The sequence below is a fragment of the Dendrobium catenatum genome, unplaced genomic scaffold (assembly GCF_001605985.2).
Source record: "Dendrobium catenatum unplaced genomic scaffold, ASM160598v2 fragScaff_scaffold_542, whole genome shotgun sequence".
NCBI classification, from domain to species: Eukaryota; Viridiplantae; Streptophyta; class Magnoliopsida; order Asparagales; family Orchidaceae; genus Dendrobium; species Dendrobium catenatum.
This window is the reverse complement of record NW_021319004.1, coordinates 5,361,362-5,384,739: the sequence shown is the minus strand read 5'-3', so window position 1 is coordinate 5,384,739 and position 23,378 is coordinate 5,361,362. Positions and strand designations below refer to the sequence as shown.

At 34.0% G+C, this 23,378-nt stretch overlaps 1 protein-coding gene across 2 annotated transcripts in view; it reads right to left on the bottom strand.

The window, feature by feature from the left end:
- Positions 1 to 11,465: 11,465 nt before the first annotated feature.
- The window catches only part of LOC110093927 (polyadenylate-binding protein 2), a 51,663-nt gene continuing 39,750 nt past the window's right edge, over positions 11,466 to 23,378 (bottom strand). For both annotated transcript variants that reach the window (XM_028694748.1, XM_020818989.2), the window contains exon 6: positions 11,466 to 11,824. In XM_028694748.1, the coding sequence (XP_028550581.1) occupies positions 11,779 to 11,824 (46 nt within the window). In that variant the 3' untranslated portion in view covers positions 11,466 to 11,778. The remainder of the gene's footprint in view (positions 11,825 to 23,378) is intronic.

Here is a 23,378-nt window from a genome sequence, read left to right as displayed (position 1 = left end):
GTAGTGGACATTCTCCAAAAATCTAGTATACTCAACTTCAAATCCATTCTCATTCATGCGCCCTCTAAACCTTTCGTCTTGTTTAAGCCTACAAACAAATTTAGCAATCCAATCCTCCACTATCAACTTTCAATAACTTACCACAACATGACTCAATGTTTACATTATTGTACAACTCTACCAATACATGCATAACCCATCATTATCACTTATAATTTCTCAAACAAGTTCTCCACTTCATTCAAGGCACCCGCACATATGAACTCCCAAGTCAGAAAAGTGGTCTCATCATCCATGCCTACTCTTGACTCTAATTGGGTAGTGCGACCCCACCTCAAGGACAAAATTCAAACTTAGGCTATTAAACATATTTAGACAAGACTTTTATTGTGAAGTGTAAAAAAACAACATGTAATAAATAAATATTTCATTAAAGTTGTATATGAAGTCTTTGCCTTAATGGCAACCGATAAAATCTTACTTCACCTTCTATCACAAGAGCTTCACATTCCTCTCGATCAATCCACATCTCTCTATTGCAACATCTCTGACATGACTCAAGCCAACAACCCAACAACTCCATCTTTTATGCTCATACCAAGCACATAGACATCATCTTCCACTTTATCCATAAATATATTCTCTCCAAAGAAATCTCAATACTTCATATCAACCCTAAGGATCAAGTAGCCACCATATTCACAATGCCTCAGCATAATCTCCACTTTCAAGAGCTACATTAAACAGCATTATGAAACGTAGTAACCTGGCAGCCATCATCCCTACAGCTTCAGTAGACAACAAACGATTCTACTAGCATATGTGATCTGAATTGTAGATGCAAAATGGCTCCAATGCCCTCTAAACTCTATTACATCTCAAATAGTCATCATAGCAATGAAAGTGCTTTGATGGCACTTGAAAGTTCGATAGGGATATTAAGCCCTTATGAACTGGTCCCAAGGCTAACCAAGAGCGGGTGAATTGGTATTTTAAAAAATCTTTCGATCAAAATACAATCTTAAAATAAAAATAAAGATTCACCACATAAATCAAAGTGCAAAAATTAAATGCGAAAGTAGTAATAAAAAATACTTAAATTTATAGTGGTTCGGTCAAACACAACCTACGTCCACTCCCCGGAGGCGCCCTCCGAGTATTGCACTAAACTCAGTGTCTCTCATTTTTCCCCTATAGCAAGGCGAATAAGCCTTTAAAAACCTCCTTTCCACCAACCCAGGTGAGGCAGAGAACTCAACTTCTTTTGCTTCCTCTAGAAGCACGCAGAAAACCCAACTCCTTTTCCTTCCTCCTAAAGCAGGCAGAGAATCTTGATAAGATGCTGAAGTACACCACTCTGGAACCCCTAAGGAACTAAGGACGACAACTTGAGAAGATGACGATGGATCCTTACTTGGAGCAACCTTTGTGAAACCCCTCACAAACTACCCCTCACAAGATCTCTCTCTCTCTCTCTCTCTCTCTCTTGCTCTCCCTCTCCTCTTGGCTCTCTCAGGTCTGAACATCAGTAAAAGATGCTCTCTTGAAAGGAACAAGAGGTCTTAAATAGCATAACTTCGGAATAGCTCTTAATTACAACAAACCGACTTTATCGTCCAAGACAATATAAATATCATCATGTACGATAAGTATAAATTAAGCTCAATCAGCTAGGACGATTTGGGACGATCAAAAGGTTTTTGTTCATATCATTCAGGCCGATAGTATATCGTCATGTACGATCAGTACAAATCATTGAATATTATCCAGACAATCGCACTGAATAGATGTCTGGATAATGGAAAAATAACTTGATTGTCTAGGCCGATCTCACGATCATCCCGGACGATTAGTGCAAATTCATGAAAATCGTCTAGAGAATCGCCCTGAATAACACCAGGCCGATGTTTGGTCATCTAGGGACAAGTAAGGTTTGTGAACTGATTGTCCCAGTCGATCCTGCGATCGTCCAAGATGATATGATTGAGCAATCAAACCTTATATGCTTTCCTTAATTACCAGATTAATTTAGGCATAATTGTGTTGCATCGTTCAGGACGATGTTAAAAAATAAATAATACATAAATAGATCTAGCGGCTGATTCTTTCTGATTTAAGTCTATTGTCCCGGCTGATACAAATATCATCCAGAACAATATGCTTAATGATGACTGCCTTAATTAGGATGTCCTAATTAGGGTTTCTATTTTTAACTGATCGTCAAGACTAATTTTTGGATCATCCCGGACGATGTGAGCAAAAACAAAAAACTCTAAATCAGATAAAAAATTCCCCAAGTGTGTGTATACAAGATTACTTAGCATTATGAACCACATCATTTACAATAGACTTAAGAAAGGAAAAAGTTTACAAACTGGCTTAGACCTAGTCTACCCAATCTTAAGCTGGTTCAAATTGTAGTTTGATCTTATAGACTTGAAATGTTAATAGGCAAGGCAGTCGTAGAGAAATAGAAGTGTTTGCTATCATCAAAATTATATTCCCTGAAAAACATATTTGCAATAATCTTCCCCTTTTTAATGATGACAAATAATTAAACAATTAAAACTAAAAACAAAAAGAAAACAACTACAAACACTACTGGTCCTTTTTACATCAAAAAAAAGGAGAAAAAACTAGAAAAGAAAAAAAATAATGAAAATAGAGTTTTTTTTAATCAAAGCATGAATATGACACAGTCTCCATGTGATCAATTTTAAAGACTTGTAAGACCAATGAGTTAACAATGTTGAAATTCAAAAATAGTAAAATATCTGATCATGTTATCTCTTAGCTCGGATTTCTCTCAGGGTAAAATCGTCTTTTGAAATCAAAAGACCTAACTGAGAAAAATCAATTGGATAAGAAAAAAAGATTCATTTAAGACTTGGTTTCAGAAAAATATCTTATAGAATAATATATCAAAATAATTTGTCACAATCGCAAAATTCAAAATCAAGACTTTGAAAATCTCAAGTGATACATGAATTATTCTAAAATTTAAAAGTTTGAAAACAGAAGAGAACTTACCTTTGGTGGGCTCATTTTATGCCTCTTGTCAATTAAATGGTGCACTTCGTACATCTTTCGATTTTTGATATATTATATGTGTATTTTTTAATTTGGCGTCATTGCACATCTTTTAATTTGGCATCATTGGCCAATTTTTATTATTTTTGCAAGCTATATCTCTTTTCAATGCTCTTAAATATTCTCAATTGTGAATATATATTCTAGATATTATAGAATAAAAACTCACTATCTAATATAGAGAAGAACAAATCACAAAACAGAATCAAAATCATATGATAAATGTAATTACAAGATAACGAGAAATCTTGAAGTAATATAAAGACTTTGAATATTATAAATATAAGATAGATTACTGTAACAAGGTAAAAAAGATCTCAATCGTAAAGTCTAGTTGTTAATTTGAGATAGAACTTTGTTTAGAAAAAAAATCACACAACTAAAAGAGGTTAGAGAAAGATAAGCAATCAATAATATTTTCTCCCTTTAACAGATTAAGAGATGTAAAATATTAACTATAAAATTTCAAAAAGCAAAAACATGATATAAAATATTATTTCAGTAGTGACCACAAAAGAAAAAAAACTAAAATAACAGAAATAAAAATAAAATAAATAAATAAAAACTTAGTAAGCAAAGTGAAATAAAATAAAAAGGCAACGAAACAGAAGATTAGAAATCAATAAACAACAAGTTTATGCATTTATGTCAATCACACCCAATCTGATCCTTTAGGTGCTGAAAGTGTCAAAAACCATTGGTTTAGTAAAGATGTCAGCCAATTGATTCTCAGTTGTCACATGGTGTAACTCAATATCTTCTTTGATCATATGATCTCTAATAAAGTGATGTCTTATGCCAATGTGTTTGGTTCGTGAATGTTAGATAGGATTCTTAGAGTAGATGGCACTAGTGTTGTCACAAAGAATTGAAATTAAGCCTATAGGTAATCATAAATTTAGAATTTGTTGCTTCAACTAAATGACTTGGGCCACACAACTTTCTAAGGTAATGTACTCAGCTTCAACAGTGGAAAGTGCAACAAAGTTTTATTTTCTACTAGACCAGGAGATTAAAGAATGTCCTATGCATTGGCAAGTTCCAGAAGTACTATTTCTATCCACCTTACATCCTGCAAAATCAGAATCAGAATATCCAATCATCTTAAAAGAAGTGTTGTGCCTATGATAACAAATTCCTAAGTTTTGGGTTCCCAAAAGATATATAAGAATTCTCTTAACTGCAATCAGGTGGGATTTTTTAGGATCTGCTTGAAATCTAGCATAGAGACAAATACTAAATATTATATCAAATCGACTAGCAGTCAGGTAGAGTAAATATCCAATCATCCCTTTATACTTCTCTTGATCAACAGATTTTCCACTTGAGTTTTTATCCAACTGAATATTAGAAATCATGGGAGTATTTATTCGCTTGGCTTTATTCATTTTATAATTCTTCAAGATGTCCTTAATATACTTTGATTGACTTATAAATGTTCCATCATCCAATTGTCTTATGCTAAACCTCAAAAAGTAGGACAATTCTCTTATCATACTCATCTCAAACTCCTTACTCATTATTTTAAAAAAATCATCACATAGCTTTTTATTAGAAGGTCCAAAAAGTATATCATCAATATAGATATGAACTATGAGTAAATCATCTCCAACTTTTCTCAGAAAAGGGTGGTGTCTACACTTCCCCTTAACAAAATCCCTCTTCAATATAAATGTGTTAAGCCTCTCATATCAAGCTCTTGGTACCTGTTTCAATTCATATAAGGCCTTTTTTAAATTTGAAAACATGATTTGAAAATTGAGAACTCTCAAAACCTGGGGGTTGCTCTACAAACACATCATCTTTTATTATCCCATTTAAAAAGGCACTCTTCACATCCATTTGATAAAGCTTAAATCTCTTATAACACGCAAAGGCTAGTATCACTCTAATGACTTCCAATCTAGCTACAGGGGCAAAGGTCTCCTCAAAATTAATCCCTTCTATTTTGTTGTACCCCTTAGCTACCAATCTTGCCTTATTCCTAACCACCACACCAAAATCATTCATCTTATTCTTAAATACCCATTTGGTTCCAACTATATTTTATCTCTTTGGTCTTTCTACAAGCTCACAAACATCATTCCAAACAAATTAGTTTAATTCTTTTTGCATAGTTAAGATCCAAAACTCATCAGATAAGACTTGATTAGTGTGGGCTCAGTCATTGAGATAAATGCATAGTAGATCCAAAACTCATCCTAATACCATCAGAAGGGTCTCCTAAGATTAGTTCTTTAGGATGACTCAATGAATATCTCTAATCCTTAGGCAAAGTGTTTGTAGGAACAACCCTTTCCTCTAGATTTGAATTTTCTACTCCTTAGGTAATCTCTCCTACTCCTTTTAGTGATTTGGGATTCTACTCTCTTCTCCAAATTTTTAACTTCTTTGGAAATCTCTCTAAAACTATCTTCATCCTCAATTCTAGTCTCCTTAGGATCAGATTCATTAAACACTACATGAGTAGTCTCCTCCACCACCAACATCCTTTTATTAAACACCTTAAAGGATTTCCCAATATTTGAGTAACCTAAGAACACTCCTTCATCATATTTTGGATCAAATTTTCCTAAGTGTGACTTCTCATTGTTATGAATGATAACCTTACAACCAAAGAAATGGAGGTGGAAAAGATTGGGTGTTTTACCCTTAAGGATCTCATAGGATGTCTTATCAAGTTTGGCTTTAACATTCACCCTATTCAACACATAACAAGCTGTGTTTATCGATTAAGCCCAAAAGTATTTTAGAAGTAAATACTCAGCAAGCATGGCTCTAGCGGCCTCAACTAAGGTGCTGATCTTCCTTTTAGCAACCCTGTTCTACTGAGGGGTCATAGGAGCTGAGAAGTTGTGACTAATCCCTTTATCCTCACAAGAGTCTTTAAATATTTCATTTTCAAACTCTCTCCTATGGTCACTATGGATGATCAAGATCTCACAACCTAATTTTTTTTAACCCAAGTGGAGAATGATCTAAACTCATCAAAAGACTCATTCTTATGTGACAAAAAATTAATCCAAATGAACCTCGAATAGTCATCAACAATCACAAATCCATAGAATTTCCCCCCTTAGCTGGCAGTGCTAATGGGTCCAAACAAATCCATGTGAAGGACTTCTAAAGGTCTAGAGGTGCTAATATCCTTAATGGAGTGAAAAGAGGATTGTACTTTCTTTCCTAGTTAGGAGGCATCACAAAGGTAATCTTTAAAAAAATTAAGTTTAGGGACACCTCTAAGTAGGTCTTTTTGGGTCACTCTCCTAAGGGTTTTCATACTAGCATGACATAATCTCCTATGCCACAACTAAGAATCATCAGCAATAATTTTTAAGCAAAATGAAGCAGCACATTCAATATTATTTAAGTCAAGCATTTAAACATTATTGATCCTCTTTTCCTGTAAAACAATGTTTAACAATGTTGTTATTTAAGCTTATAATGTAAGTGTTTGCTAAGAATTTTATGATGAAGCCCTTATCGTAAAGCTAACTGATGCTGAGCAAGTTGTGTTTCAGTTCATCTACAAACAAAACATTTTCAATCAAAATGTTCTTAGAATTTTTGTTTATACATGAATTGACTAGCATATCCAGTCATATATCGTGAGCATCTGTTATCCAGGTACCACATGCTCTCGAGGCTTTTTATGAGAGTTTGCCTACAAAATATTAAATGTCAGATTTAGGAACCCAAATAGGTTTGGGTCCCTTCTTATGAAAAGAAAAATGCAATGCATGTGTGTTATGCTGTGAATCATACAGTTTGGGTCTCCACACCCAATATGTACTACGATGAATAGTATAAGTGTGTTAAATGTGTCATAGCATGCCACATGAGAAACATCTAACTCCGGGAAAATGATTTATATACTAATTTGTTTGGGTTAAAATGTCTCTTCCTAGGTTTTGACTTTAGATCAAGTGTTGATGTATTCCAATTTCTCTCAAGTGTATTCAATTTAATTTTAAACCTTAAGTTAGTACTTTCTAAAATAGCATTATCAACATTCAAATAGTGCTCTTTATGCTCATATTCTTCAATATAAGTTTTAAAATCAAATTTAAGTGAGGTATATGATGCTTTTAAAGAATTATGCTCAACAATCAAATCAGAATGCTTTTTATTTAAATCATCAAATTCATCAAGTAAAGATATGTGATTGCTATCATCAAGTAGAGTGTGATCTTTACTTAAACTTTCATGCTCTTTTTGCAAATTCAAAAACTAATTTCGAACCAATATGCTATTTCTTAAGTTCTTATATGATGCATGAATTTTCTCACAAATTTCAAATAATTGATCATATGTTGATTCACATACCTCTTCTTGATCAGATTAACCAAGATGATCACCCATTAAGCACAAATTTTTTATCTCTTCTTCAGCTTCAGTCTCAGATAAGTCAGATACAGAATCCGCCCAGAAAATTTTTTAGTACTGCTTCATGTCCTTCATGTATTTAGGTTTCTCCTCACTCTTGTTCTTGCTTGTGTGCTCCTTAAGTGTAGGATAATAAGCTTTAACATGTCCAGGCTTCCTGCATTCAAAACAAACAACATTAGAAGAACTTTTATAATTTTTTCTATCCTTACCTCTTTTTCACTTCTAATAATACTTGTTGTTCTTCCTTAAAAAGCTTTTAAATTGCCTAGTGATGAAGGCAATATAATCGTTTTCAGATCTGGAAGAATCACTGTTCGTGTTATTGGCCTTCAGTGCCACAGTTTTCTCCTTCTTTTTCTCACCTGCATCAAGATTTCTTTGATTCACCTTTTGCTCGTAAGCAATGAGTGATCCAAGTAAATTATGAATAAAATAAGTATTTAAATCTTTAAATTTAATAATTGCAATGATCTTAGCATCAAAATAAGAAGGCAAGCATATCAAAATTTTATTGACCCTTTCATAATTAGTTAGCTATGTTCTTAAAGCATGCGATGAGGTGATAATTTGAATAAGCCTAATATACATGTCAAAAATTGATTCAGAAGATTTCATACCAAAAAGTTCATAGTCATGCAACAAAATATTCAATCTAGATTGTTTAACTTCATTGGTTCCTTCATAAGTTACACATAATCAATCTCAAATTTCTTTACTATTTGCACAAGTTGAAACACATATATAATCTTCATATTTCAAAGCATAGAAAAAATAGTTCAAGCATTTTGTATTAAGTTGTGTTAAATCTCTTTCATCATAAGTCTATTTGGTAAAAGGAAGCGTAGTTTTAATGCCATTAATTTCACGAGGTGTATAACCTTCTTTAACAAGCATACACATATGATAATCAAGCTATTGTAAAAATGTAGACATTCGAGTTTTCAAAAAATCAAAAAGAATATTAAAAAACAAAGGTGGTCATGTCATAGAATATCCTTCCGTAGTATTATGATTACCAAAATTAGCCATCGATCAAAATTCAAAAGTTTTCAAAAACTAGATTTTATGAATCCCGTATTGATACCATTTGAAAGTGCTTTAATGGCACTTAAAAGTTCGACAGGGATGTTAAGCTCTTATGAACTGGTCCCACGACTAACCAAGAGGGGGTGAATTAGTATTTTAAAAAATCTTTCGATCAAAACACAATCTTAAAACAAAAATTAAGATTCACCACAAAAATCAAAATGCAAAAATTAAATGCAAAAGTAGTAATAAAGAACACAAAAATTTATAGTGGTTCGATAAACACAACCTACGTCCACTCCCCGGAGGTGCCCTTCGAGTATTGCACTAAACACAATGTCTCTCTTTTTTCTCCCACAGCAAGGTAGAAAAGCATTTACAAACCTCCTCTGCACCAATCCAGGTGAGGCAGAGAACCCAACTCTTTTTGCTTCCTCCAGAAGCAGATAGTGAATCCAACTACTTTTGCTTCCTCTTGAAACAGGTAGAGAACCTTCATTAGATGCTGAAGTAGACCTCTCTAGAAGCTCCAAGAAAATAAGAATGACAACGATTGGAGAAGACTACGACAGATCCTTGCTTGGAGCAACCTTTGTGAAACCCCTCACAAACTCCCCCTCACAAGATCCTCTCTCTCTCTCCCTTGCTCTCCCTCTCCTCTTGGCTCTCTCGGGTCAGAACAGCAATAAAAGATGCTCTATTAAAAGGAACAAGAGGTTTTAAATAGAAGAGCTTCGGAATAGCTCTTAATTATAAGAAACCGACTTTATCGTCTAGGACGATATAAATATCGTCTTATACGATCAGTGCAAATTAAGCTCAATCAACTAGGACGATTTTGGACGATCATAAGGTTTTTGTTCATATTGTCCAGGCCGATAGTATATCGTCCTGTACGATCAGTACAAATCATTGAATATCATCCAGACAATCGCACTGAATGGATGTCTGGATGATGGAAAAATAGCTTGATCGTCCCGGACAATTAGTTCAAATCTGTGAAAATCGTCTAGAGCATCACCCTGAATAGCAACTAGACGATGTTTGGTCGTCTAGGGACAACTAAGGTTTATGAACTGATCGTCCCAGCCGATCCTGCGATCGTTCAGGATGATATGATCGAGCAATCAAACCTTAATTGATTTCCTTAATTATTAGATTAATTTAGGCATAATTATGTTGCATCGTCCAGGACGGGACGATGTCCAAAAATAAACAATACCTAAATAGATATGGCGGCTGATTCTTTCTGATATGAGCTTATCATCCTGGCCAATACAAATATCATCCAAGACAATGCGCTCAATGATGGTTGCCTTAATCAGGATGCCCTAATTAGGGTTTATATTTTTAACTGATCATCCAAGCCGATTTGTGAATCATCCCGGACGATGTGAGCAAAAATAGAAAACTCTAAATCAGACAGAAAATATTTCCCCAAGTGTGTGTGTGCAAAGTTACTTAGCATCAAGTGCCACATCGTTTACAATAGAATCAAGAAAAGAAAAAGTTTACAAATTGACTCAGACATAGTCTATCCAATCTTGAGCTAATTTAAATTATAGTTTGATCTTGTGGACTTGAAATGTTAATAGGCATGGCAATCGTAGAGAAACATAACTGTTTGCTATCATCAAAATTATATTCCCTGAAAAATAAATTCGTAACAAGCAAATCCCTGTGTGTGTGCTTCTTTCCATTTCAAATCTTCTACAATGTGAATCTAAATGTGCTTCGTACCCTCATCCATCCAGTGAATTTTTCTTCAGTCTCTCCCCATCTTCATTACTTACTTTAAGTTAAACACACAAAATTATAATGTTATCGTCCAAGGGTTTTCATGTTAAATATTTCATGTTAAATATTTTACACAGCATGACACTAACATATGCGTACCTCTCATAGGTTGTTCCTTTGTTCTTCACTTAGATTGATGAGTTGGGCAGTTGAGAGCGAATTGATTAATAAATTTATCATTAATAAGCCAAAGCTAAACATTTGGGTTGCTTGTGATTTCTCATGCTAAGATTTCATTTGCAACATATTTCTTACAACTTTACTTTTCAAATTGCAACAATAATTTTTGTTTGACCACTACTTTTAACAACTTTCAAAAATATATTGTACTAAAAAAAATATTTTCCACAACATTTAAAAAGTACTTTCTATTTTATAAAGTAAAAAGAAAATTATCTCAAACGAAACCTAAAACATCTTTCAATTGCATATGTACAAGTTAATTAACATTCAAATTAATGCAAGCTCTATAAGGGTTGTTTGGTATCATCATATATACGCTCAAATTTACGTCGGATTTATGATAAATATTGCCAAATAGTTTTCAAGCACTTCATAAATCTTGAACATCGATACATCCCTAATTTACGACGTAAATCCTGGATTTAGAAAATCCATCGATTTGGTAGATTCACAAATTTATGGACTATTAAAATTTATAAGCTTGTGAGCAAGCTAGCTCTCATCGTGAAGGATGGAGGCATAGGTTACCTACACGGTGAGCTAGCTCCTATCATGACTTCCAATCCGACACCTTCACAGGAGGCGAACCAACAAGCAAACTCCCATCATGCTAATCACACACTACACTTGAAGTCAAAGCGCCACGAGTCAATGGCAACAATGACAAGGAAAAGCAACAAAGCACATCATGAGAGGAAAAGCAAACCCCATACAACCTACATTATTAAGTATTATTATTTGATAATGTAATAAATTAAACTAAAGTAGAGAATTATATTATTTATCATTATAATATATTAAATTCAAACCACAATAAATTTAATTTCTAAATAAACAAACAATCTTAAATCTAGAATTACTTTGTCAAATAATTTTTCCATATTGATCCAAATTTAGCCAAACAGCCCCTTAGTTTGGGGTTCACAAATACTTAATTTGGTTAAGCAATTGGCTCGAATTTATCATTTTATAAGCACATGAATTAATTTGAATAATATACATTAAAAAGGTTATTCATGCTAGTTTTAAATTATTGATAGATTCAACATTTATACTCCATCCCTAACTGCCAAAATCTATGAGCCATGCATGCAATAGAAATGGAAGATAATACTTGGACTGACCAAGTATTAATTTAGTCTCACTACAATCTGTAAGACCTAAAAGGAATCACATAAGAGAAGATGGTTTTATCACATAAATTACTACCTGGATTGTTCATAAGAAAAACGGTAACTGACGGATGGATTAAAGGCTTCTGAGTTCAATATGACTGACTTTAAAAGTGCTTCATTAGTACGGCCGATAACGCATTGGCCGCCTGAACCTTGGAGCTTTTCTGCATGCATAGAAATGAAAAAATCATGAATAGCAAATATAACAGGAGAGCCAGCTTATCATTGCCAGTAAGATCAAGATTTGCAATAGGCAATTGAACTTAGCTTAACTAATAAAGCTTGAAACAAAACAAAGAAATTCTCTACAACAGTTCAAAAGTAAATTAAAAGGAAAGATCCTTCAAGACTTTGGATATCAAAGAAGAAAAAGATAAAAGAGCAAACGTCCACAAATCTCTTTTAAGGTAATTTTTGACAAGTCGCCTAATCAAGCTTCAGGGTTCTGCTTTCATTCCTATTAGACATAATTCTAATACAAGGAACACCACCAAAAACAAAAAACAAATATATCAAGAGTATGGTTTTTAATCTAAGCTTGAGGCTCGAAAATAGCTCAGGTTTCACTTGCAAAATTGGTTGAGCACAAATTGTTATATAAAAAAAAAAGTGTAACCCAATGCATGATGCTCCAAATAATGTCAGGTATAAGGTGTTTTTGTCCGGTGCATTATCTTCACATTTTTAGGAAAAATTATTACGTTCGAATCCGGATTCGTATGGAGACCAGTAAAAATGCGCTACGTCGCCTCCAAAAATGTACAACGCCACTCAGCACCGAGCGCGGAACCGGACGGTTCTCCTGTCCGGTGTCCGCACAGAATAATCCCTCCATTTTTAGACAGCTTTTGGGGGAGGGTTAACCTTAGCACCTATGAAAAGCATGAACCGAGCTTAGAAATAAGATGAGCTCAACATGAACAAAGCCTGCACAATGTTTGACTAATAAAATATTTGATTACATATGCCTAAGTTCAACCTTCTTTCGCCGTCCCCTATCTTAGGCTAGGCCCAGGTCCATCGCAATTTAATATCCAACAAAAATACGCTCTCTGCTTTTTTCATTGGCAATTGGAATTGATGGAGATTAATGTAAGGAGCAAATATCAGAACACATTCTCAAATTCTAGGCCCCTTCCCATTTCCTCCAATAGAGTAACGATGTCTTGTAACTCCTGCAAAGGACACAGGTAGAGGATATATATATCTGACGGACTCTTTCGAATCTTTGCAAAGGGCAGAGATAATAGGTAAAGGGGAAGGGGAGCTTGACCTCGCAGCAGACAGCTAGTAGTATTTTAGGGAAGACAAAGGACGTCGTAGCTGAATCTCCAGTGAAGATCTCTACTACTACGTTAGTGGCTCAAACTTCTCACTGAGGCAAAACTGGTTAATAAAACTTAGGTGAGAAGATTGAGTTGCCTTGATCAATCGTTCGTCATACATTTCTGCCTGTAAACATCTTCAAGGGCTAGGCAACCTCCTTGGCCAATATCAGAAGTCAGTGGACGAAGAGCATTGCCTGTAACAAAAACATTCCTTGCAATATTGCTCCAGAAATAGTCATATGGCCAACAGAAGTTCAGAGGAGAAAAGACAAATCCATTGTTCAGATCACCAGCCTCAATGACTTGAACCACTTCTTTGCAAGTCTTTTAACTCTTCAAGTTACTTATCAACAATTCTCACGTCTTTTAAAATGTTTTCTCCTGCTTCTTTCTCGCCATGACTAGAAGGAAACCATGTGAAGAACCTATAGAGCATTCTCATCGTGGTGAGATATACCAACTCAGAAACTTTCTCAAAAGAAGTATTCAATGAGGGGACAGCTTGAGATGGAAGAATGAGGAGCATCTATGAGTTCTTTGCAAGCTGATGAACAGGAGGCTGATAATGGTCTGAATCCCAGCCATTTGGAACGCATTCCCCTATATAAACAACCTTAGAAAGGAGCCTTATGGTCTTAGGCATTCGATCCCTTCAAAATGCCTCTAACAACAGGCTTCTATTCAAAAAATGAACTTCAAGCTTCAAAAGAATTGATAAGCAGCCTTTAACGAAGTACGTGGATTTCGAGAATCCAAAGCAGAGTAAAGAGGGAAAAGCGAGAGAGGGAGAGTTGCATGAACAGGGAGGGAGAGATGGTTGAAGGAGATTTATTTGTGAGCAGGTGCTAGAGAGTGTGAAGAGTGAACAAGCAAGCAGAGAAAAATATACGACAAGAAAGAGGACGCATGCCTGGTGCGGAATTGACTGACTAATGTCATGAGAGGGAGCAGAGGGGAATGGGATTTGATTTCCATTTCACTCTCTTCTTTTTAATACAGGGCTTGCAAGAGTAGACATGATTGCATATGAAGCGTTGTAGCGAGATATTGAGGATTAATAATATAATGTTGAGTGAATTTCGACAATACAAGAATTTGTCAAAATTTATTCATTTTTTAAATAAAATTACTTGGAATAAAACAAAAAGGATAATATAGGTGATGAACCGACTTCTCATGCGATTCATCGTGCATCTCGAATTACACGTCTTCACCTTGCTTGCCGGTGAATTTTTCGAAATTTTCTCATGTAAAAACACAAGCAATATGTGTGCCATTTCTAGACAATTTTGACGTCCTAGGCGCATCGATATCGTCCGTTTTGCGGATGGTCAACATTTGAGTGATTTTGATTGCAATTGAGGTATTTTGAACTCAATTTCCATGATGCATCGGAGGTTCAACATTTTGGTTGAAATGAATCGATTTGATCACGAGAGGCCCTTCTTCAATAATTTTGACTCTTTGAATGCATCAACACAATCTATTTAGCAAAACGCGTGACAATTGAATCATTTTTGCTTTAGTCAAAGCATTTTGAATAAAACTTGAATAATGCATCCATTGTTTGACATCTTTATTAGATTCAATCAAATTAACCTCCAGGACCCTCTCTTGGTAATGTCAACACTAAAGTGGCATCAATGTAGTCTATTTTCTAAAATAAGTAATGATTAGATTATTTAGATTTATGTGATGTATTTCGAATTAGACTTGCACAATGTCGAATCCATCACCTGGTGATTTCATCATTGCATATCGAGTTGCATAGTGGAGCAGATGAGAAGGTCAACAGCCAATCACATGAATGAAAATGAGATCACATACCTTTAATCATAAGACAAATAGCTTCCTTCAACTCAACTACCTTTAAATACCAATTCTAACTACTAATTAATTTTTAACTACCAACTTCCACCTACCTTAAGTAACTATTGAAAGAAAATGCAATAATTATTTGAAATAAATTCGATCAAGTGGGGCATGTATCAATTTTTGTGTTTATCTGAATCATAAAGAGAGAAATCAAACACAATATCAACTCGGAGAATACTAACATTTTGCTATGAGAAGGAATTCAGAATACATTTTGCAAAAGTCAAATCATGCAGGGGAGAACTATTTCAAGCTTCATAGGAAAACCAATCCTCCCAGTTAGAATGAAGGAGTTCATAGATAAAATAAAAACAACCTTACAAATGGTGATGGGTTTGTTATGAAAAACTCTCTCAATAACTCTTGAATTCCAAGCTACTAATCCTATGATTCATAGTCCAATCAAATTTAATATTAAAACCAGCCCTAGTAATAGAAAAGTTAACAGTTGTAGATGGGTCGTCTATAACTATTGTTAGCAAAGGAATTTTAAATCTAAAACCTATTTTTCACTAAAGAATGCTTTACACATTCCAAAATTGTCCATCAATGTCATAGCCATTCATAAAAACACCACAGCCTTAAATTGCAAAATAAACGTCTTCCGTTCTCATTGTGTTTTTAAGGATAAAGTCATGAAAAGTACGCTTTGATCTGCTGCGAGGAATAATAATACATTCTGCTATCATAAGGAAGTGAGCACTCACAAAGGAAACTGCTTTCCCTTTCTTGCTAGTTACAAATACCTCTGCCTAGGATATCCTCCGAATGATCTTCTTAAAAATATGTTCCCTCCATGTTTTCAATCTATGATATTCACATATTTCAGCATGATACTCATGAATTTGCTAAATATTATCATTTGTCTTATCCATTAAGCAAGCTTGTCTTTCTACTTTAGCCCTATTATTTGTTCAACACCTGCTTTTCTTTACTAGCACTAGTTTATTTTACTATATTGTGCTAATACTCTACTCTACTTGTTTATTTGCAGGTACGTGGTACCTCTAGTAGTTGCAGGAGCTAGAGAGCTTTGAGAGTTTGAGTCTGTGAGCTGTTGTTTATCAGGAGGGGTTTAATTTTAGGATTTTGAAGCCTTTCTTTCTGTTTTCTGTTTTGGTTAGTTTTTTAGGAGTTTAGCTTTTAGTGTTAGTTGTATAATGTTTGATTTAGTGTAAACATTCTTCTATTTTTATTTAATGCATTTATTTAATTTTGAATTAATTGCATTAACATTTAACTTTAATTAAAAGGATTTAAATTAATTGTTCAGCTCTTTAATTGATTTTAAATATATTTTAAAATTATTTAGTTAATTTCACTGTATTATTAATTAAATTTAATAACTCGATAAATTTAATTAATTAATTAAAAGATGTTTTCTTGATAATTTCAATTCAAGTTAAAGTTTTAATTAAAATTTTTTAATTAGTGTTCTGATTTTAATTATTTATTTAAATTAGAGTTAAATTAATTAATTTATTATTAAATTATATTCAAAATTAATTATATGAATCTTAAAGGTTTAATTTTATTTAAAATGATTTAAGTTTAGCTTTTAATTAACTAATTAGTTAGCCATTTTATTTTAATTAGAATTGCTCATTTAATTATAATTAATTAGTTATTCTTTTCACGTTAAATTATTCAATTAAATGTTTTTTTTTTCAAATTTTTTCAAGAATCTGCACAAGTCTAATATTTTCGTGAAAATTTCGTCAGCCTCTTAACGCCCTCTCCCCACGAGGGGAGGTTAGGATGGGCACTTTCCCTTTATAGTCCATTCGGCCAAATCAAATCAAAGACAAGGGCTTCGGAGGAGCGAATCGACCCCATATTTAATCTTCAACTCCAATTTGAGTAACTACGGTACCTATTTAAAATTTGACATTTCCCCGGTATTTCAGAAACCTTTCAACACCCCCTCCCCATGAGGGGAGGTTAGGGAGGGCACTCACACTTTTAATCCACTCAACCGGATCAAATCGACGGCCGAGGCCTTCGGGGGGCATATCAAATCTAGAATACATCTCCAACCTTTCGATTTGGTGATTACACCATCTTCTTTTCTCTTATATGATAATAACAATAATTATTAGTTATTATTAATAATTTACAACTATTATTATTAATAATATAATAAATCCCTTCAATTGTAATTATTATTAATAATAATATTCTATCATTAATAATAACACAATATAATATATCCTTTCTTCCATGCTCCCTGTTTCAAAAAAAGAAGCATTAAGCTTAGGCGTGTGTAATGAACCAAAGCATAAGTTGCCTTTTTGCCTTGCGAGTATAGAAGAAGGAAGCTCAAGTGTGGAGGTCGGTTGCAGAGAGCAGGGCTGAATAACCTAGTGTCGAGATCGGGTGCAAGAGAGAGTGCGGGATCATGAGGTCCCATCCTTGCACAGGAGGTCAAACGCCAAGAGGGGTCGAATTCACAACTTGCGGTTTCATGTGGGTGTTGCAATCGAACGCAGGTGGATCGGGGGTGAACGACAGGCTTGTTCGCACGAGGCCAAGTCGACGGGAGCGGGCTCAGAACAGCTTAGGACGTTCAAATGAAGGCGAAGGCTGTGGGATGTTGTTTGGTCGGGAGTTGCTACAGACGGAGGTTGAGAATGGAGATATGTGACAACTGCTTGCAAGTGAGGAGGACGGAAGATGGGCTTCGTCGGGCGTGAGTCTGAAATCGAACAGGAGACACCTGTGGGAGGGTTGTGCATAGGAACTGGAGGCGGAGAAATGCAGCAGATCGAAGAAGGTTCAAAAATGAATGGGGCTCTTGGCTCAAGCTAGTAAGCGTAATCTTCTGTTTCGCTTTGTAGGGATTGCATAGCTGTTATTTCCATTGCATTGGGTACATGGTATGGGAATGTCGGAACATGGTTCCAGTTATTCTTTACTATGTCTCCCCCCATTACTTTATTTTAACACTATAATTATCTTTGAACAACATTTAGTTCCCTTCATTATTCCCATTGGTAAATATGATTTGGCAGACATTATTATTTTAGCAATGTCAGTTGACTACAATTCAGAAATTTCCATTGCAATTGTTGCTGTCTCGTACAAGTTCTCAATGCCCCATTTTATTCCCTTTAGGAGCACTCGAATTCCATCTCATATAATCATGTTCAATGTGGAATTCTATTTGTTAGCAGTCAATTTCTCCTCCAGTCCATCTCAATCTTTAGATCAAAACTTCCTATTAAATCCTAACTACAGCTATGCAACAACCTCTGTCCTTGTGATAGTGATCCTTTACTTATCTTTGTATTAATATTGAGGCCAGTTTCATTGTAATAGTTGATTGAAATGAATTACATCATTGCTTCTTCCTCTTGAGTTTTATTCACTATTTTTTTTGCTATCGAACTATATAATGATATCATAGTAAGCTTGTAATTTCTGACATCACAAATATTATCAATCTACAACAAAACATTCGCAGCCACATGGTGCCCTTAATTTTTATTTCAACATGTTGATGGGAATTATTGTTTCAAAACAATATCTCTAAGTACCATTGTAGAGAAGTAATGATATTCTTTATAAATAAGATTCCATATAGAGCCATATGGTACAAATGTCCTTTGGAGGTCCTCTCCAAACTACACTAGGATTACAACAAAACTGAAAATATTCCCCTCAAGCTTTTGGTTGTCTCGTTAGCACACTTTCAAACTCATGATAGAGGAAATCTAATCAAAGAGCTATAAAATGCCTGTTAGTTGGTAAAATGCTTAAAAAACTAATTTTTTTTTTTATTTTCATCGATATCAATTTCGATGAAAATGAACATTACTTTTTGGACTCTTCTCATTAGGCTGACAACACTATAAAGTAAGAAAAAATAACTCTTCTATCTTAAAAAATACTTCAATTATCAACTGCAAACATTCCATTATATCCAGTCCTATAAATATTCATGAATACGTTTCAGAAAATATTCATGATTTCATTCCTAAAAAATATTCATAAATTAATTTCTAAAATTGCCACAGAAAATATTCCTGAAACAACTTCAAAACACATATGGTTGGAAGATGAAAAGACACAATACAAGAAAACTTAACTTATGTTGACCCCCCCCCTTTGCATACATCAAATTGCCACAGAAAATATTCCTGAAACAACTTCAAAACACATATGGTTGGATTAAATGCCACTACTATAATCCATATCTACTAAAGAAGGAAAACTCTACTTTCAAGGCCTAAGAAGATCTAACAGTCCTATGAAAACAGATGACAATACAAGGATTCATATTAACAATTCATGGAAGCAATACGAAGTATCCGCATAGACAATTCAAAAAATAATGATTTTCATAAGTTAAGGTCCCATTATGTTAAATCTAAAATCTAGCGTATAAATAGTTTCCTAATCTTTACAAAATAAAGAATACATATTAGTGTATAGTTATTTCTTTCGTTCTTTGTATTTGATTTTAGAGTAATGTTTTCCATTTATTATGATTTTCTCGTATAAATAATGCGGAAGCATGGCCAGCTATACAAGAAGAAATAACAAGAGGAACTAATTCATTCATTTCTCGCATTTTGTTTGTCTTTGATTTTCCTCTTTAATCATAATTCAAATCAATTTGTACTAACCTGTGAATGAACATTGAACGTGCATCATTCTTATGATTTCCTAGTACAATTTTCACATATAGGTGTTTCATACTCAATCAGCTAATTTAATCATGGTCTTCAAACATTGAGTAGCAAGGCATATGGTAATATCATTTACAACTTCTAATTCTTTAATATAAAATGTTGCGCTGTAACATTACTTGCAGAAATACTAATCAACTCATGGACAAATGGAACTCAGGAAAGACCATTTGAATGTATGGAAACCAATTATTGCAGAAAAATTTTCTGTTAGAACCATAACACTAAGACCTACTTTCTTGATGTATAAATAACATAATGCACATCATGGAATAAAAATCTGATGGACCAGCTACTTTGATTGTGAGGGAATTAAGAAGTTTTCTAATCAAGAGGGAGCTGTTTAGGAAGGTTCTTAATCAAAGGGAATTAATTAGATGTTTCCTATTTGAAGATAGCAGATTTGGGGGCTAATTAATTAGAAAATATTTCCTAATTGAAGATGGTAGATTTGTGGGCTGATTTGGAGGGGATTAATTAGGAGATGTTTCCTAATTGGATATGGCTGATTTGGGGGCTGATTAATTAGAAAATGTTTCCTAATTGAATATGGCAGATTTAGGGGCTGATTTGAGAGCTCTTTTGGGAGAAAAATAATTAAGGAAATAGAAGGGAATTGGGGAAGGTCTATTTAAGTATTTATTGTTTATTGCTTGCTTTAAATAGGTGATTTTCCTTTTTTTTTTTTAAAGATTGCAAATTGCATTAAAGAAAACAAAACCTATTACAAACTACAAAAAGAAACAACTATCACATTCCTTCTTTATTAGACTATACAAAAAAGAAGAAATGTTAAAAGAAGAAAATGAATCAAAACAAAAGCTATTATCTAAAGCCAAAGTAGCACACAAGTCGGCTACTTTAATACATTCTCTTGAAATATGATGGAAAATAACTTTATTAAAGTCATTGAGAAATGACAACTTCTCCGAAACAGAATTGAGAGCTTTGTATGTTGATTTCATCATAGAATCTTGAAGGAACTTGAACACATTGTAGTTGTCACATTCAATTATTACACCTTTACTTTCAAACATCCAATCTTGTAAAAATTCATTCAAAGTAAAAATAGCCTCCATCTCTAACTGATTTATGTCCCAATTCATTTTATTTTTCCCAAAAGCAAGAAGAAATCTACCTTTATGGTCTCTAACAATGCCCCCAATGCTTGCAAGATTCGAATCCAACAAAGAGGCATCCACATTTATCTTTATCCAATCTAAAGGTGGAGGGTGCCAACAAATACCAAACTCCATATGGAGAGAAGCACCCCAGTCGACTAGCATCAGATATTTAGACATGGCAGTGGATAACACATTAGCAGCAACCACCAAAGTATGAGCAATAGAATTACCATGCTTGCTATCATTCCGACATTTCCAGGAGAAAAAATAGTTGTACAATAAACCTTTACAATATTCAAATGATATTTGGAAAGACTTCTAAGCTCAGTTAAGCAATTTGCCAAAGATTGGAAAATCAGAATTTTAAATCCCCATTGTCTAAATTTGCAAATAATATCAGCAAGATATTTGCAATGGACAACAATATGAGAACAATCTTCAACCTCTTGACAACCTCTAACACAAAGATCACTATGCCAAAGTCTTCTATATTTTAAGAATTCATTAGTTGGTAAAGCATACCTTCTCATCTTCCACCAAAACATTTCAACTCTTGGCTTTAGTTTTAATTTCCTTAACCAATTAGAAAACCCGAAATCATCATCCTCAATGTTATACTTGATAACTTCATCATATGCCAAAGAAGATATTGATCTACCCGAGAGCTGGAACAGAGCTTCCACCTGATCCTTTTGTCCATCGTGAATACTACATTCTTGCAGAATTAAATTTACAAGATCTTGATTAAAAAACCGATGCAGTTCAATCACATTCCGGTCATCATCCTAAAGTAAGAATTGCTGAAGCAACACCCCATTTAATCCAACACAATCAGCTAACATTGGCCATTTATTAAAATATTTGTCCATCAACCAAATATCATTCATAACGTTGATACTTTCTCCATTTACAACTTGCCATTTAACAATTGGTTTTAGGTAAGTAGCCCCATCCAAAAGATTATACCAAGAAGTCGAATGACCTCTTTTAAACTCTCCATTCCATATATTTGTTCCATATTTAGTAGAAATGTTTTTATGTAACAAAGATGAAGAATTTTGAGCAAACCTCCAAGACAATCTAGCTCTTAGAGGACCAACCTTGTGAACTGCTGAATGTAAACCCATCCCACCCAGATTTTTTGGTTTACATAATTCTTCCCATACCACATAATGTAGGCCCCGTCTACCATTGTCTTTGTGCCATATGAAGTCTCTACAAAGCCTATCCAATTCATATAAAACACCTTTGGGAACCAAAGAGTGTGTTGATAAGAAAATTGACAAAAAAAGAAGACCTTATGAGCACATCCTTCCAGCCAAGGATAAAAATCTAGCTCCCCACGCATTAATTTTGTCCAATGCATAATCAATGATGGATTGAAAGTCAGCCTTCACCATCCTTCTTAATACAATCTTAATTACCAAGTATTGTAGCTCATTAACTACCTTGAAACCAAATTTTTTTACAATTTTTCTTTTCAGGGAAGATCTAACTGCTTTCTCAAAAAAAATCCGAGACTTAGCTTTGTTAATATTTTGCCTAGTCCATCCCCAATACTCCGTAATTAAATTCTTCATAACTTAAACCAAACGAGAAGATGATATCGCAAATAATAACACATCATCTGCATATAGAAGATAAGTGATTTTAGGAGCTCTTGGAGAAATCTGGATTCCCAACTCTTGTCCTCTTTGGTTAATTGCATTTGATAAAAGCTGAGAACACATGATGAAAAGATACGGTAACATAAGACAACCTTGTCAAAAGCCACTTTTTACTTCAATCCATCTAGTACTCTTCCCATTTAATAGGATAGAAAATCTCACATTAACCACACATTACATGATAAGACTAGAAATCTTTGCTGGAATTTCCATATTACCAATCTTATCAGCCTGAATATTATTATCAGATTGAGATGCATTAGAATTTCTCCTGACATCATTTGTTTCATTCGGTTTATTCAAATGTTTTGAATAAACTTCCTTCTTCCAATCACCATTTTCCCGTCTCCAATTCTTAGTTGTTTTATTTCTGAACTTGACATGAATCCATGGTCCATATTCCTCATTTTGATGATTGAATATTGCATCATCATTAACAGCAACACCCCTAAATCCATTAATACTTCCTTTAGTTTTATCATCTTCATATCGAAGAACAGGGCATTCAGATTTCAAATGCCAAATCTTAGCATAATGGAAACAAAATGAAGTTATCTTTTCATATTCAACCTTTTGGAAAAATCTCCCATCCAATCCATCTACCCAAATTCCCAAAGGTAATTTTGATTCCAAATTGATCCAAACACACATACGAGCAAATTAATTCTTCCCCCATTTAAATGAGTTGTCATCTAAATACATAGGTATCCCAATCTTTGAAGCAATTTTGGCAATATTAACTTCATCCCAACAATATAACAGTAAAAGAGGAAACCATATCCAAACAGGTGCAGTTAAACCATTTAGAGATAAGGGTGAAAAAAATGAAGACCATTTATCAATACCTACAATATGACCCCCAACTTACCAAGGGCCACTGCTGAGAATTTCTTCCATAGCATCAGTCGTCTTAAAGGAACATAGAATCAAGTCCAAACCCAAAGTTGTTAAATGGAAATTACCAAATTTGCTCCATTGCCTTCTAAGCTCCATGCTACATACAGAAAATGGGATATTCTTTCCTAGAACTTTC